An 18,261-nucleotide genomic window follows, 5' to 3' on the forward strand; every position below is an offset into this window, starting at 1 on the left:
AGTGATTTGGTCGAAGGAAAATCTACGATTCCTGGAAGCTTTTTTCAAGCCATTATTTTGGCGCGAAAAGGCTTTTAGGAACACGATTGGCTTGTATTTTGGAGCTCTCATTAGCTCCTGTCCTCCTCAGACTATCTAATTGATTGGTTCGTAGACAGAGTTCGCGATTTCACCATAAATGCGGTCTACGAGCCAATCAAAAACTGCGGAAGGGTAGCAGAGCTATGCATCGGTTTGTATACCGCAATGCCGATTGGCAGTAATTGCGGTATACAAACCAATCAAAAGCTTTGTAGTGGAGCCACAGCTGTTCAATGCGGAACAGCAGAACGGCGGCTTTGCTCTTCATTAAATGCGGAGCGTTACGCATAATCCGTAGCACTTGGATGCTCTGCCGCTCTGCACAAAAAACTTCTATGTATATTGCCAATAGTGGTTTTCAGCAACTGTATTTCATATTTTTGGCACTCTGGGGAAAAATGAATACAGGATATCTCACTTGTATTATTTGACTGTCTGTATATTTTTTCAGTGTTTCACTTACTTTAAATACTTTTGAGTGCATTTGACTTTTTCTTCTAAATTACTGGAAGCCACCTACTGAAACAAAGCTGAAATGTGAACTGCTTTTTGCTGGACAGTAGCAAGATTCTTCCCAGCCACAATGGTTTCTTCTTTTCTCCTTTGATTGTTTTACTTTTTCCAGATTTCTTTTTTGCTGGCATCCCGGCAAGGTAATCACTAGCCAGGAACAGAATTTTATTCCAAAGTGATAGTTTTTATTGACTTTTATTTTTACATTTGCAGTTTTCTTACTTAGAGATGGTCTGTGTATCCTTCATGGAAGCCTCCTATTGCTGCATACTTGCCACTAACAGGTGCAGTTCAAAATAATAACATTTTGAGGAGGTTACTTTTGATCAGATGTGTTAAATTAGAACTGTAGTGATCTGGTTACATCCACCTCAGCAGGAAAGTCTGAGGCCATCTACTGAGTGGAGATTTTTATAAACATAAGAGGTTTTACTTGTAGTGGTCCTAGTACCAGGCAGCACCATTTCTTCATCTGGTGCATTTTCTACAGATGGATGTGGCGTGACGGTGAGTGACTCACATAATTCCTGTTTAACTAGTGCAGGGCCAGTGTTGATTTTTTTTTCTAATAGCCAAAGTTTTATCATGGTGGCATTAAACTTTCTCCCTACCAGTACCCTTCTGGTAGCCACTGATTTGTGAACTTGTCCTGTATGCCACCCATGCAGGGGATGTGCTGTTGTACTCTGTTCTTATATCAAATTCTGAGGTCTCTAAATCTTGGGGGGGGTATCAGAAAGTTGACACTTTGGTCAAGGAACTGTACAGGGTCGGTCTTTAACAGATCAGCTGTCATCAGTTGATTCCCCTCTACTTCGTTTTGCAAGAAATTAGTCTTGTTTTAGTCAACTCTAGCATGTTTTCTCGCTGATGTTTTTCAGTAACAGTACATTTTCAGCTGAGTAATGCACTCCAGATTTTTCATAGTACATGGTTTGAAAGTTTCATAGTTTTCTCTCCAGGTATTCATTTTGGAGAGATGTGGTTAAGTATTTCTTAAAATATTGGGAGGGTGGCCTAATGGTTAAGGTGCTTGTCTTACAAACACAAGGTGCAGGGTTTGAATCTCACAAGGGATAATTGGCTAGACTTAAAATGGCTCACAAGGGCAGTTAGCTTAGTACTAACCTATGAAACTATGGATCCTTGTATATTTTGTATATTTAATTTTAAATAAAGACACTTTGGTTCATGTTCTTCTGTGCCATGCCAGTAGACAATGTGTTGTAGCATTACTTTCCCACTGTGTGGTGGAGGTTCTTTTTGCATTACTTGCCATTAGAAATACTCAAAGATCCGTTTCTACAAGTAACTTTACTTTCTAGTTGTCTGTTGGTACTGTGTAATTACCATGTAACGTTCCAGAGAAAACTGATATTTCTATACATTTTATTGATAAGTTCCACACTGTCCTTTTTTTGGTTCATTATTAAAACCTTCCTTTCCAGTTGCTGTTCAGGCAGTATGTCCTTACCTTTTACCTGACTCTTGCATATGACATCAGTAACAATGAATGTGATCTTGGACTGGAATGTATGTAGTCTCTGAACCTCTAGTTCAACTGCAGATACTAATAAGTGGGTAAAATACTTGTGTAAAGAATACTTATGCATCCTTTGTCCTAATTGTTAAGATTGTATAAATCTATTAGTTGTTCAAGTGGAGCCTAGAAAAGGGCTGTAGGTAATATTTTTTTAGAGAGGGGATGCCATTGACTTTGAATTATGTTTACTCTGCTTGTTTTTACTCCAGGTTTTGGTCAAGGTAGCACAATGTTACGATATCCACAGGGGGACATTCAGATGCAGAATAATACATTATTGCAGGGTAAGTTTCAGCTGTAACATGGTTTTGCAAGATGGTTTTTACAGGTAGTTTAAAAAACGAACTAAGTTACTTTTTGTTTTGTTGTTAGTAAGGAACCCTGTCTATAATAACATCACAAATGGAAAGCGACCAAATTCTGAGGAAGAAATGCAAGGCATTGAAGCCAAACTTCTGAAGCAAAGTGGCATATAATTCTGGTAAGGAATCTCTCCAGTTGTTTTGATGCATTGCGTTTTGCTGTCACAAAATTTGAACAGAGTGCAAGAGGCTCAATATAAACACAGCTGGAGAATATATGGTCATTTTCATAAAGTAGCGTAACATGTATAGGGCATACCTCTCAACCTATTAGTGCAAAAATGTGGACAAAGCCTGACAAAATGGTGGGACAAAGACCCAAAAAATAGGGGCATATTTTAAATATTGTTCTTATAAACTTGGAAAGTTGCTGGAGCAACAGGGTTTGTGATAACATTTTCTGAAGGATTTGAAGTCTGAAACCCAAATGTGTGTCATTATTTAGTGACTCCAATCCTGTGATCATTCCAGTGATTTACCAGAAAATTACAAATTTTATTAGTAGACCAAAAATGTGAGGCACAAATCTGGACAGTTGAGAGGTATGCCCCTTAAAGGTACACCATCTGCATCAGTTATTTTTAACTCGCTTCTTCACTTTGTTTGTTTGTTTTTTTTTTTTTTACAGCAAAACAGTGCATTTCTTGTCTCTTCCCAGTCCATTTGTACTGTTTCAAACTCCTCCTTCAGCCTCCTTCTCCAGTCCATTTGTACTGTTTCAAACTCCTCCTTCAGCCTCCTTCTCTCATGTAATGTTATTTCTGCCCTGCACCAAGCCTTCCTGTCCTAGTGCCTTCCCCCACTTTCCCTTCCACCCTTCCTCTTGGCATGCATATGGACTTAAGGATTATACTCATCCCGTATCTCATTCCATTCTTGCAGTATTCTGTGTGCTTCCTTTCTTAGCTTTGCTTCCTTTGTCATCCTCCATAGTGTTGCAGTAGTAAAATTTGTATTCACTTCATTTTCATAGTTCCCCTCCCCATTGCTTAGCATCATAAAATCATAGGAACCGGAAGGTTATTAGATCAGAGGCCATGTGTGTGCCTTGCCAGCAACCACCATTAGGCCCTACCAACCTTTTCAAGGAAGGTAAAGCTTGTAAGTCCCCGAGTATATTCTTGGGTACCCATCCAATTGTCTATGCTATGTTTGAGGTACACGGTGAATTACACTGCTTGGCTTGAAAGGAGAGTCTATTCCAGAACAAAGGAAGGTGCTTTTCAATCTTTATTTTCAATACTCCATTCAGTATCAGGATCTGCTTTCTTGTCTCTCATTTCCTTATGCAAGCCTGGGCCTAGGTATTTTAATGTCCACTTGTTGTGGATATCCCTTCCTCCATATTCTATCCATTCCATTGATTCCCACATTTCCCTCACCCACCTGTATATCCCAGCAATACATGTATTCCTCCTGCTTTTTCATCTCCACATGTCCAACAGTTGCCTCTCTGTTTTCCTTTCATTCATCTTTGTTTGTGAGAGTGAGGTACCGTAACTTTGTGTGCTTACCATCTCTTGATAGTGCTTCATTTGTTGTTCTCCATGTTTCTTACACCCCTTTGGAATCCAGTGTTCTATTTCCCTTTTCATCTTTTTGTAAACCTGATTTTTTCCTCTGAGTTTTTAAACCATTCCTCTGCTCCCTTTTCTCTTACAGACAGACCTCTCAAGTGTACTTTGTTATGAAGAACATTTTCTCATTTCAAATCTTAAGATGTCTGTGTTTCTGACAGTTCTAGTGAGAGGGAATGTTATATATTCATTGTTAATGATTTTTTAGTGGATATCCATGGTTAATGATATGATGAATCATACTAATTCAAGAAGACTTTTATGAGCATGAATTAACAACATTTTAGCCATCCTGTGAGCTTTCTAATTGAAGTCATTAGTAATCTGTTAGTAAGTGTTCCACATTTTCTCCCATTTGTTCTACATTATAAGAAGCAGTATTCCATATTTTGGCGATAGAAGGTTGAGAATTATGTTTCCAGCCCCCACATTTTTGAATTTATTTTAATTTGCTCCCCACAAACTCATTTTCCTTTTTCATTAAGTTTTCTCCTAGCTGTTTTTAAGATTCCCCAAGTCCTTCTGTTTACCCCCACATTTCTTTAGTGATCACCACCGTCTCATCTTTGCTTACCTGAATTACTTGTAGCATTGCCTAACCCCTTATGCTGCTGTTTCCATCCTCTCCAGTCATTTCATTTCTTTGCTGTTTCTATCCCCTTAGTCCCAGGTTTTCCGTGAAGGCTCCTTTATTCTCAAGAACTAACTGTGTAATGTATCTTTGTCAAAGTTTTTCATCATGAGTATCATAAATGTAACTGCTGGACCCTTTCTACCCAGGCATCTGCTGAAAATGGGCTTTGCCTAGTTGGACATGGGTCAGCAAAGACAAATAAGTAAATTATTCCATTTTGCTGCAGTCTGTTTTTCACTTTTCCTTCTAGTTCTTTATTGTTCTTTTCTCTGTTTCTGGCTACTTTACTTTCCCTGTCAGTCGCCCCCTTTTTCCTGCTCTTTTAGCTGTTGATTGTGTGTGCCTTTGAGTACCTTCCCAAGCCGGAGGCCTTCCATCCAGTTTAAGTCTTTGCTTGCACTGAACTTGATTTGCCTGTTCTACCCTTCCTTCCTCCCTGCTAAACAAATTGCATGCTCCTTTATTTTCGGAAGGGAGGTGGTCACAACCCTATAGTGATCATCAAGTCTCCTGCTTAGGCTTCCTGTTTATTCCTCCCAGAGGTGAGAAACCAACAGCCCTTTCATTCCCTGAGAGATGAGTCAGATGCCAAGGGTGGTGCTGCCATTGAGTGTGACAGTTGAGACCCTTTAGTCTTATGTTCGCAGCCCCACCCCCTCTGGCCATGAGTGGACTTTGCTATGAGCAGCATCAATCACACTAGTAAATGGCATACCATGTTTTGTTATTGAGGTCTTCCAGGGCTTCACTATGGACCAACCCATGCTCACATCCCTCCTCTCCCACCTCCCCTGTGTCAGCTTCTCCAGCATAAGGTGAACCCGATAATGGCACAAATAAGTCTTCATCCCTTTTATCACTTCACATGCTTTTTATATTCTTTGAATAGATTGTTTCCTTTCAGTTATAGGGATGAGTTTTAAGACATCTCACCTTCATACTAAAGTGTTCAGTTTTCCTTTTCATTTTCTTAAAATTTCCACCCTTTCCTTTGCTGCTATTTTCTTATGCTTTCCACTGTTTCCCTATTTAGTGTTCTGTAGTTCTAATCCTCTTGTCCTTTTTCACTGTCTTCCATGCTTCTAAACCTAAAAGTAGATTGTACTGGGATTTCTGTATGGCTTCTTTTCTCTTCCAGCTCTGCCTCTTTTTCTGTTTTTTTCATCACTGGTTCCTTTAGATTACATTCCAGTCCTGAGGTGTCTATTCATTCTTCAGATTTCCTTAGGGCTGTGTCTGCAGCCTTTATTGATCTTTCTACTGTACAGTCATCTGCAAACATTAATAGTTGTGCTTATCCAGTTCTGTCCAACACTTTTTTTTTTTTTCTTTTTTTTTTTTTTTTTTTACTCCTCCCTCACTTCTCTTGCCATTAACACTCCATTACAGTGATAAACTAAAGGTAAGCAGGCCCACTTGCCTTGTTCCTCTTTGAATTTTTAAATCCCATGTGCATTCTGTTAACTAATTTGTTAACACTATCCATTGTGTTAATCCAGTTGTGAACTGCCACTGTGTTGCTTATTAAACATGGATGATCACTCTGTCCACCCTGAAATAGAAGGCTGGTAAGGTGGCTGAAAAATGTCAGGTACAGTCAATAATGTGAAGGAGTACTCCAGATGTGTGTTTGCATCTCCAGTCAAAAAGTGAATGTGTTATCTTCTCAGAACCCTTGCCAAAAGGCTGACATCCAGCATCTCTACCAATCAGAGCAAACTCAGCCAAGTTGGCAGCTATAGCTACAAACACCTTCTGGAATTATCTGAAAGTCTACCGTAAGGTCAATCCATTCTTCCTTTGTCTGGTGGAATCAGAATTACCCACATAGTATTCTTATTCCAAAATTGCTGGTGAAGGCAAGGAAAGAAAAAGCAAAACTTATTCTCTTAAACACTTAGCGGCCGAGGTAAATGTGATTTTTCTCAACTGATATTCATGTGCCTAGAGAACCCAGTAACTCTAATTCCACTGACCCATCAAGAATGAACCCTACCACATCATTGTGGCACACAGACATTTTTTTTTCTTTCCTCAGTATTACAGGATATCTAAAAGCTGAATGTCATATTTCAGCCTTGTTATGACATCGTCAGCATAACACAAGCAGAGTGTTTGACTAAGTATAAGAAACACAGGGTTGTTATACCCTAATGATGGACATCAGCTGGGTATATCTCTTCCAAGATTCTGCCTTCTGATAAGGATAGTAGGGCAGTGGAGAGGATTGGTGAGAATGTCTATACTGCTTCTACTTTGGGCTTTTGAGTGATCAGTTACTAGACCCACATGACCAGATATGCTGTGGCCTTGATTGCCCAGGCTTGTCAGGTTATATGCGACCTCCCTGCTTCTGAAGGAAGTCCTCTGCTTTATCTGTTTTGGTTCTACCGCTCAAGTGGCTCACCAAGTGCAGCTATGATGCTGCTGATGCCTCTTCCAGGGCTGCTGCCTTTTGGTCTGTCGGGAGGCATTAATCTTGGCTTCATCTGCAGTCTTTACCCGAGGACATTAAGGCCAAGTTGTTGGAATACTCCTTTGGATAATAAAAATCTCTTTGAGACTGCTGCTACTGCTTCTGAAATGTTTAAGTCCCTTCAGGAAAAGGACAAAGCATTCCAGGACCGTAAACATATTTTTGTCTCCACTGTCCCCAAGTTCCAGAGAAGTTATTGTACTAAGTCTGCTTTTATTCACAGGCAGCCTTGTCAGGCCTCTAAAGGCTGGAAGGGTGGAAGGTGAGCTCCTCCTGCTAAGTCTTCTCAGGCTCCTGTGGCCCAAAAGCTTATTCAAAAAGCCTGCTTCCCTTTGACACCCCCCACAAACCCTGTGCCAGATTCCCTTGCCCACCCCCCACAAACCCTCTGCCAGATTCCCTTGCCCCCAAACCCTCTGCCAGATTCCCTTGTCCCTGTGGCTGTCCTGTCTTCCAAACTAATATCTCATGACCTTGGATTCTTGGGTTCTATCATCCATCAGGGTTACTTCATAGTATAGAAGTCTCTCCCTTCTTTTTCAGGGATTCCCCAACGTCTGGAACAACTTCCTCATTTCTTAGAGGTTCTTGTGTCCATGGTGGACCAGGGAACAATTCGACCTATCCCTCCTTCCCAAGTAGGCAAAGGATTTTACTCCGAGGTTCCTAGAAAGGAGGGCACTTGGAGATCTATTCTGGAGCTCTCCTTTCCAACACTTTTCTCAAGGTTCCTTCTTTTTGGATTCTTACTCTTCAAACCCTGTTTCCTTTTTTGCTACCCCGGGCTTTTCTGGTGTCCTTGGATCTGAAGGATGCTTACCTTCATATTCCTATTTACCTGTTTTCAGGAGTTTATTTTACATTCCTCTGTTTCTTCCTTTCATTTTCAGTTCTCTGCTTTGCCATTTGTCCTCTCTACTGCCCCAAGCGTATTCACAAAATGCAAAGCTTCTGTGATTGTTTTTGCAGGTTCCAAGGCATTCATATTTTTACTTTAGACAACCTGCTGCTTCAGGCACCTTATCTAATTTGCCTGTTACAGGATCTGGAGTTCACCATTTCTGTCTTTCAAAGTCTGGAGTTCACTATCAATTTCCAAAAGTCCATCCTGACTCCCTGTCTGGATCATGTGTATCTGGGTTGAGGGATTCGGATAGTGCCAATGTTGGCTTCTCTTCCACCTCCAAAAGTCCTTTTTCACAGCTTTAGCTCTCTTCCTTCTATGCTGCCTATTCCAGCCAGAGAATTTATTTCCCAATGCTCCCTTTTGGCAGACTGCATATATAGAAACTTCACTGGTACTTCAAGTCATTTTGGCTTCAGCATTGCCATCCTGTGGATTTCAGTGTTCCTGTCCTTCCTTGTATAAAGGGAATTTGAATAGTGGATTCAAAAACTTACCCTCAACCCAGGCATCCCCTTTCAGCCTCTGGTTCCTTCACAAGAACTGTTCACCGACGCCTCAGACAGGGTGGGGATCTTCCTGTGGTCACCTAAAAGCTCATGGTCTGTGACCCCCCCCCCCCCAATCAGAAGTCAGACCATGTGAACCTCAAAGAGATGAAACCTTTGATTTTTTTGCCCTTCAGACTTTTCACCACATTCTCTGGCCAGGCCCTCTGAAGGTTTACACAGACAATACCACAGTGATGTGGTATGTCAACAAGCAGTGGGGCACAAAGTCTTATTTTCTCTGCAGGCTGGCTCTTCAGGCCTGGGATCTGGCTGTCTGTTATCAGTTAACTCTTCAGACAGTGTATATTCCTTCAGAGCACAATCTAGTGGCAGACTGTTTGAGCAGGTCCAAAACGCAGGCTTATGATTGGATGCTTCTTAGAGACATTTTATCTGGACATTGTCCATCAGTGGGGTATTCCTCCGATAGATCTCTAGGCCTCTCCTCTGAACAGGCAGCCCCCTCTTTTCTCTTCCAGAGTGCTATGCCATCTCATGCCCTTTCTTTCCCTGGAAGGGGATATTCTGTATGCCTCCCCTCCCCTTCCTCTGTTTCCAAGAGTCCTGCAGAAGATTCAGCTGTACTCCCCAAAAATCTTGTTAGTGATTTCCTTTTGGTCAAGACAGCACTAGATCCCCCTCTTATAGCATCTGGCCAGGGGCAATCATCATAAGTTACCTTACCGGTTGGGCCTCCTCAGGACAAGGGGTCACTCATCCATCTTCTCTAGTCCACTCTTCATCTGATATTGGGTGATAAGGTTTTGATCCCTTATAGGCACCTCTTTCCTGAGAACAAGAAGCCAAGAAGACCCACAACCAGAAAGTCTTGTATGTCCAAACTGAACAGACTTTCTGTCTGGTGCCCATGCTAATAACTGGGATCCTTTTTCTGTGGGGGGGTCCTTCTGGTTGTCTCCTGTTTGTGCGATTTGCTTCATTCTGTTGTGGCCCATTTCTCAGCTATTTCTACTTGTCTGCCCTTAAATCATCATTTGGCTTCTCGCTTTGAGGTCGTACAGTTTCTTAAAGGCATCCTGCATCTTAGGCCCCCCAGGAAGCATATTCCTCCTCCTTGGGACCTTAATTTTGTTTTAGAAAAATTGACCCAGGCTCCTTTTAAGCCTACAGGTTCAGCTCTGCAACATTGTACCTGGAAGACTTGCCTTATTGTTTGCTCTTCTACTCCTAGGGTTTCTGAGCTTCCGGCCATCCCTCCTTTTTTAGTTTTTCACAGGGGCTGGGTGTCCCTTTGTATTAATCCTTTTATGTTCAAGGTGGTTAATGAGTTATCTTTGAATCAACAGTACAACTCCCTTCATTTTTTTTCCTTCTCAGTCTGTTGGTGAGAGGGTCCTTCATACCTTGGATTTGCACAGACAAATCCGGTATTTGGATAAAACTAAGGCCATTCATAAGTCTAACCATTTTTTTTTTTCTTGTTTTATTTTCATCCCGGGGCATTGGGTTTGGCTGTTTCTAAGCACACAGTCTCCTCCTGGATATCTAAGGCCATTTCCTTTTGTTATACTTTTCATGGCAAATGTTTGTCTACTTCGGTTAGAGCTCACTCCACTAGGGCTTTTGCCTTTTCTGGGGCTTTCTTCAAGGGACTGGACACCACTTCCATCCTTGAAGCTTCTACTTGGTCTTCGGTGCATACTTTTACTAAGCATTATAAACTGGACATGGTTTCTAGAGCCAGAGCAGGTTTTGCCAGAGACATTCTACATGGGTTTGTTGAGGGCTGTTCCCAGCCTTCCATCTACCAATCCTTTTCTTCAGCTTTTGTACTCTCCCTACACTAAAGAATACTGCAACAGTGATATAGAAAGGGCATAGTACAGTTGTGTAAAATCTTAACATAATAGTAGAGGTCCTTCTATTCACTGTTGCAGTATTCGCTGCCTCCCTCCAACTCTTTTTTTTTTTTTTTTTTTTGTTTCTCTTCTGATCAAGGGTCTCCCTTTTCCACCTGCATTTTCTCCTTCTGGATGTGCATAGCCACTTTTGTCCTATGGAGACTGTTCTCCGCTGGGGCAATTCAGTTCTGGGCAACTGTGTCCACGCGTCACCTTTATGTCCAGTGTCCTGTACGGGGAGCATATGTGTAATGCACGGTGCATACAGGAGCTAAAGGCTTTGGTATACTGACTGGATGTTGGATTGCCCTTGGCAGGAGAGCCATACGGTGAAGAATACTGCAGCAGTGAAGAGCATTACATCTACTGTTATGGTAAGAATTCATGCAACTGTACTTTACAGCTGTTTCCAAGCAGACTCTGTCAAAATACTTAAACATTTGCTTGCCTTCCTGTATGGCTATGTTAGTTAGACTGTAGCTGTCATGAGCTGGCCGTACTTTACAAAGGGCATCTGCCTTCCCCAGATGTATCTCACCCAAGTGCATTTATGAAGTAGTCATGTAAACTAATATTCTAACTTGCCCCAAGCATTGCAAGTTGTACTTGTGGTGTCAAAGTTGAGCTGGATTTGCATTGGCTGTCATAAATGAGATGCTGTAGACCTCCAGCCATGTCCAGGATAAGGGAGCCCCCCCCTGCTTTTTATTCTCCCACATGTTATGTATACACTGCAGCATTGACCATACTGATGAACATAGCAAAGTTGTGTGAGGGTACTGACCATAATCGTACATTTGTTGTTACAGTAAGAGCTTCCACCCACCTTCTCCTGTGTTCTCCTCTCTTCCTTTGGATAATTTAGGATGATTTGCAAGCAGCACCTTGGGGGGGGGGGGGGGTGGAGACTTCTGACATGTGTATATTATTTGAAGCCTGTTTAGATGTACTGAAAATTTTGCATAATGAAGGAAAGGTGGCATATTAATGATGATATATTTGTTTTTTGTCTTCTGTTTTTATGTACTAATTTAGGCACCCTGGAGTTTTGTAAAAGTGTTGGCTGCTTCTGTAGCTTCCCAGGTTGCTGAGGATCTTTGGGTTCTCTTTCATTTAGGTAGGATGTCTCTTCAGGCCCACTTGGCTTCTTTCTGAAAAAAAAAAGTTGCAGCCAGCTTTCTGATTGACATCCTCTGCATGAAAGTTAACCAGCTTCCTATTGAAATGTCAGCACTCGAACTACCGGGTGCCAAAAAGCTGAAAAAAGACCAAAAAACCCAGGGAAGAGTGAATCTCAAACTGCTGTTCTCCTTAAAACATCTTTTTGCTCTAGCAGGTCCTGACATTTCAAATGGTTACCAGGTGACCTTACACCTGGTGGGGGGATATCTAACTGCTATTAGTCTGCTTAGAACACTGATGTCTGCCTGCAGCCAACTTCCATTTATTACGAATACACTTCAGCTTTGATACTGTTTGAAAGTCTGTGACCATATTGTGTATCCTTCTACATCTGTATTTTCCATTCATATTTACTTAAGTTACTGAGTGCTCAAGACTTGGTGCCTGGAACTAGGGATGGGTGCCCCCTATAGATGTCCAGCTGTATTTTTTGTGGTTAGCTAATGTTTGTTTAGATAAATGCCTTGGAGCTAGTTTAATCTGTCTTCCCTTTTACTTTGCCAAGTGTTCAGCTTTTTTTTTCGGGTTTCAAATGTATTAGAGCTGCTGTTCATTGCAATGTCTGGTGAATGGCCTTACTGTTTGAGTTTTTGGATTCCCTTCTGAGTTTCTAGATCAGTAGTGCACAACGTCTGACCCCAGGGCCATATCTGGCCCTCAACGCAACACCATCTGGCCCCCAGAGTGTAACCAAAAATGTTTAGAAAAAGTGAAAAAAAATGCTATGCTGTACTCCATTCAAGCAAACTTTCCAGCACGTGCTTACTTACCTAATTGACTCCAGTTGCGCACACCTCTAATTTTAGCTGCTGAAGTAACTATTCTGTTGATTATAACTTGTAGTCTATAAACAGTAATAACTTTCTGCAAGAGTTTGCAAGCCAGAATAAAGTTAAATGCAAAAGTTGATATAGAAAACAGGTAATTTCATGGCTACTGTCTTAAGTAAAAATGCCAGTCAGTTGTACCTATTTTTAACTCGTAATGACTTGCTATGTTTTGAGGTGGCCTGCAGATGAATTAAGAATTTGTGTAGTGGCCCTCCCCACAAAAAGGTTGTGCACCACTGTTCTAGATGCCCAAGGCAGCCAAGTTGGCTGTTTCTCCAGGTGTTGGTAGTTTTCACTTCAGATGGAGTATCTGTCAGTTATTCTACAGTTTTGCCTGAAAGCAGTTACATTTTCTCAGCAATTTTCCTGAGATTCCTCTTGGGATCCTGCTATGTCAGTTAAAGCTCCTGATCTACAAGTGAACCGTGTATTAATGTTTGATTCATTTGTTTAAACTGCTAATGTCTTGCTTGACACAGCTTATGTATTAAGCACATAGGCTGTGTCGGGCAAGCTTTCCTTGCTTTCACAGCAGTGACTTGTGCAAAAAAACTAGAGAGAAAGTAGTTTCTAGCTATAGTCACTGAATGTTAAATAAGAATGCTTAAATTTAGATTATACTGCCAGGTAATGCCCACCCCCCACCCACACACCACCACCAGGCTGAAGTTAAGACATTTGCTAATTAGCTGTGAGTAAGATTTGATAGTAAGAGCCAAAACCGGTGAGGAAATGAGTAAGACAGAGAATTGAGGAATAGAGGCAGGTGCATGAAGCAGTGCAGTTGTGTTTTTCTGTATTGAAGCAGTTTAGGCAGTCTGTGATGAATTCAAAGTTTGAAACTTCTGCAGTACATATATTGCAAAACAAAGAGCTGCGAGCAGTGTGAACAAAAGTATGAATGTTTTAAAGGAATAAAATCATGTTTTTAAAACCATTAGTCTATCTTGTTTGAATCTTGTAGCATTATCTTGTTTGAATCTTTTAGCATTATATTGTGGATGTGTGCTTTTCAGGCTGGATAACATTTGCTTTGTGTCTGTGTTTGAGGGATAGCTGTTGTCACATGGGGTATGTGTAGGACTTTGTACTCTGACTGTTTACCTTATGGCCAGATATTTTCTTGCAGTCTAGTTGTGGAGTCTGCAAATAGTAATGTAACTAGATGTCCACCTATTTGACATCCTATGCCTATCTGAAACCTGGCTTAAACCCACTATTAAGGACAATGAAGTGACCCCACCAGGCTATAATATCATTAGATTAGACCGCACTGCCAAAAAAGGAGGAGGAATAGCAATCCTCTATAAAGCAGAGCTACAAGTTAGCACTGTAAATCATAACCCACCTTCTGACAACAGTACTGAAATACTAATCACTAAATTTCAAATCAACACACAAGGCTATAAATATTATCTGTATATACCTTCCTCCAGGAAACAATATCAGTACACTCGAATATCCTTAACTGGCTTTCCATAAATCTGCCACAAGAAACCATAGTCCTTGGAGACTTTAATATAGACTGGAATACCTGTAATACTACACACCCTGCCACCCATATCAACCTTTATGGCTTCTCACAAACTATCGACTCCCCTACCAGAATTAACAAACCCAACAACAAAGAAAGTACCTTGGACTGGATACTTACTAATGGCCCCCAGCAAACATACAAAACAGGTACCCTCCCAGATGACCTAAGTGACCATTCACTAACCTATATTATCAGACATAAAACCAACCAAACTTTCCCATTCTCATACAGAACACTACGCACCAAAAAGCAATTTAACCAAGAACTTTTCCAGGCTGAACTCAATGTAATTGGTCACCATTAAAATCTCTCCCAATCAATGAAGCAGTAGAGTACTTTAATTCTAAGTTCCTAACCATCCTGGAACATCATGCAAACAAACAACAAATCTAAACCAGCCCCTTGGCTCACAAACATAACTAGGAAAAAAATCCTAATTAGAAACAAATTCTGGGCAAAATGACGTTCCACTAAAAATCCTTCAGATCACCAAATCTTTAAACAACAGAAACAACACAAAACAAGCCATCCTGTTAGACAAAAAGAACTTCTACCTACAGCACTCCCACCATAAGGAACCACAAAAGTTTTGGACTAGCATTAACAAACTCCTATACCCAGGTCAGTTAATCACTCCCAGCCCACTTGGCTCCAACCCTAACAATCCCTCCCAAACTGCTAATGCCTTCAATTCTTTCTTCACAAATGCTACCCAAAAACTTGCTAGCCATTTATCTCCTGATACATCAAATTTGCTTACTTCTACCACTATCCCACCCCCACCATTTCATATACAACCAGTACCTACTTCCTTCATTTGCTCCCTTCTCCAAAAACTTAAACCTACCACCCCTTCAGCAGACCAACTCCCTGCAGAATTTCTACAAAAAGGAGCTAAAGCCATTGCTTACCCCATTTCCATACTCATCAACAGAACCATATATGAGGGGACTATCCCATCCATCTGGAAAATTTCCCATATTATCCCACTACACAAAGGAGGTCACTCCAATGACTACTCTAACTTTCGTCCTATTGCTCTGTTATCCCCTCTTGCAAAAATTATGGAAAAATGCATCCATAAGCAACTTCTAAACCACCTTCTCCATAACAACCTCCTTGCCAACTGCCAACACGGTTTTAGACCTTTTCACAGCACTACCACTGCCCTACTATCCTTCACAGACAGCATCAACAAAAACCGTAACAATAATATTTTTTCCTCTGCTGTCTTTATTGATTTATCTAAAGCCTTTGATATGGTTAATCACCAACTCCTAATACACATTCTGAAATCACTTTCACTTAATTCCCTAGCTATAAATTGGTTCAAATCTTACCTTGCAAACCGTCAACAGGCTGTACTCTGGCAAAACAAACTCTCTAGTAACCTTTACCCTCGGTGTTCCACAGGGCTCCATTTTAGGCCCACTTCTATTTTCCATCTATATTAATGACCTTCAGTCAGCAATCCCACATACCATCTGCATTCAATATGCAGATGACTCTACTATTATCTGTACAGCCACCTCTCAAACTGAACTTAAATCTCTTACCCAACAAGCTTTCAACACTGTAGAACAATGGTTCTCAAACCGATGCCTCCTGCTTAACCCAAAAAAAACTAAATTGCTACTCTTCACACCAACCCGAAACTCCACCCCTATTCACCTTACACTCACATCTACTGATGGAACTGTTATTACCCCCGACACATCTACTAAACTCCTAGGAATAACAATGGACAACAACCTAAACTTTGATAGTCATATAAACAGCACAATAAAATCAGTTAACAAAAAACTAGGATCCCTTTATAGAATCAAGCCCTTTCTTACACCAGTAGCTAGGACCACTATAGCCAGAACCCACTTAATCTCAACTCTACTTTATGCTTCCCCTATATATACTAACCTTTCAAAAAATAACCTCAACAAACTGGCAACATCCTATAATAACATTGCTAGATTTGCAACAGGCTCTCCCTTCAGAACTCATCACTGTTTAAACCTAAAACAACTGGACTGGCTAGAATTTCTTAACCATATTCAATTTCTCCACCTTACCATTGTCCATAAGTCCCTGCTCCAACCCCACAACACTCCAATACTCTCTACCATCATTACACCTTACAAAAACCTCAAGAACTTACGCTCCTCAAACAAACTCCTGATCAACACTTCTAGATCCAATAACTCATCAGGTGACTCCCTATACTCTAACTCTGTAGGCAAGCTATGGAATTTATTACCTACTGAACTTACAACTCAAACTTCTCTTTCACTCTTTAAAAAGAAACTAAAGCTATTTCTTAAGACACACTGGCAATGCACCTGTACTAACCCTGACTAACTTCCTTCCTTCTAAACTAATAACTTCTCTGAAACTTCTAATACTACCCTACTGATGCAAAATACCATAACATTGCTAATCAAATGTATGTATATACTGCATATCCTCACTGTCTATTGCGTTTGAGAGACAGTGAGAGAGAGAGAAGAAGAAACAAAAATTAAAAAAAAAATATATATATATATATATATTGTTTTTTTAACATTTGTATCTTCTAATTTGTCCCGTTCTCACCTTTTGTATTTTTAATTGGATGTATTATGACTTTGATATGTCTATTTTATGTCTTTTCCTGGAGCTTTTCTCCCCGGGCCTCTACTGAAAATGGACATGTATCCAGCTAGACTAGCCCGGTTAACAAATGTAAAATAAATAAATAAATAAAAATGTCAGTGGAGTGACTGAACTTTGTTGAGATGTTAGAGCTTGAATAATCAGACCCAGTACGACAAATATTTGAACTGAGCTTGAAGGATATGTAGGTGACTGAAGGGAGTAGAATTGGACTGAGTCACCTAACAAGTTTGAAGTTTCCAATAGCTAATTGTACAGGCAAATGTTTTGTAGTGCCTGTCAAGCTTAAAATGGTTCATAATTTGTTTCAAAATATAATGTGTTCTGCAGGAAAGGTTACAAAGGTGCATAAACTTAAAGGATAGTGGATGAGATTAGTAATTTGGAATGTGAATGTTTTAACCAGTCCAGTCAAGAGAAAATAAACATTTTGCTTATCTAAAAATTAATCCATGGAAAATTGTTTTACAAGTAACATGTTTGGACATATTTAGAAAATGAAAAATACAACTCTCTTGTGAGAAGGTGATTGGAGATGGAGAATAGCTTCATCATATTGAAGGGTCAGGAAAAGAGTGGTTATATTGCTAGTATCGGAGCATTGCCCACTGACATTTTGTAATTTAATAGTTGTTACGAAAGGGTGAAGGGTTGTTTGGATGCAGCCATAGTGGAAATGCTTTTATCCCTCCTCGGGATTTTTAGAGATGATGAATACATTCTTATCCCAGTAAAGACTTATAGTATTTATGAAGGACTGCAGTGTTGTGACCAGTGTGCCAGAGGTTACAGGAGGATCTAGAAGGTTAGGAAAGGTAAGTAGGAGATCATGCAAGAGTCATTGGACCTACCTCAGTATCTGACATTAAGCCCTATGCAGTACACACATTACTGATGTAGATCTACTTGTAGATGAAGAACAGATATAAAAATTTAGCATGTTTAGTTAGGAAGGTTAAAGTCCAACCAGAAGGGATTTCATAATGCATCATGCGAATTATGGTACCTTCAAGTTTACAGAAGCAGTGGATTTTTCCTTCATTTTTCATGTTTGAAGTTTTACTGTCATCATCAACCCCCTTTTTCCCATTTTCTACATGGGGTCAGAGTGTCACATCAACTGTCACCGTATCTCTCAATTCACTGACAGGCTCCTACCTTATGTAACAGTTATGCCTGACTGTCACAGGTGTTCTCTCACACAAGCCATCCATCTCTTTGCTGGGCACCTTTGTTTCCTCTTGCCTGTTTTCTGTCTGTCCCAAATGATCTTCACCATATTGTTGTCTGTTTTCATTCCCATGTACCCAAACCATCATAATCTGTTCTCTTTGACCTTCTCAGTAATTGGAGTTACTTGAGAATCTGCTCTGCTGTTCTGATTTTTGTCTGTCCCACAGTGTGCAGCATACTACACATAACAGGTACTTAATTTCCATTGCATCTAACTTCCTCAACTGCTCTGCCTTCACTAGCCAGGTAGTACTGGTTACAACACTATTGTACACCTTGCTTTTCAGTTTCTCTGGCATTCTTTTGTTTGACACATTTTGCCATTTAGCC

General features: G+C 40.5%; 1 protein-coding gene across 1 annotated transcript in view; it reads left to right on the top strand.

Moving 5' to 3' along the window:
* The window catches only part of CRY1 (cryptochrome circadian regulator 1), a 200,930-nt gene that overhangs the window by 164,362 nt on the left and 18,307 nt on the right, over positions 1 to 18,261 (top strand). The window contains exons 11-12 of the mRNA XM_044087589.1: positions 2,347 to 2,421; positions 2,510 to 2,618. Coding sequence (XP_043943524.1) covers positions 2,347 to 2,421; positions 2,510 to 2,613 — 179 coding nt within the window. The 3' untranslated portion in view covers positions 2,614 to 2,618. The remainder of the gene's footprint in view (positions 1 to 2,346; positions 2,422 to 2,509; positions 2,619 to 18,261) is intronic.

This window comes from Protopterus annectens, chromosome 11.part0, assembly GCF_019279795.1.
Source record: "Protopterus annectens isolate FY-2018-M chromosome 11.part0, PAN1.0, whole genome shotgun sequence".
Classification (NCBI taxonomy): domain Eukaryota; kingdom Metazoa; phylum Chordata; order Ceratodontiformes; family Protopteridae; genus Protopterus; species Protopterus annectens.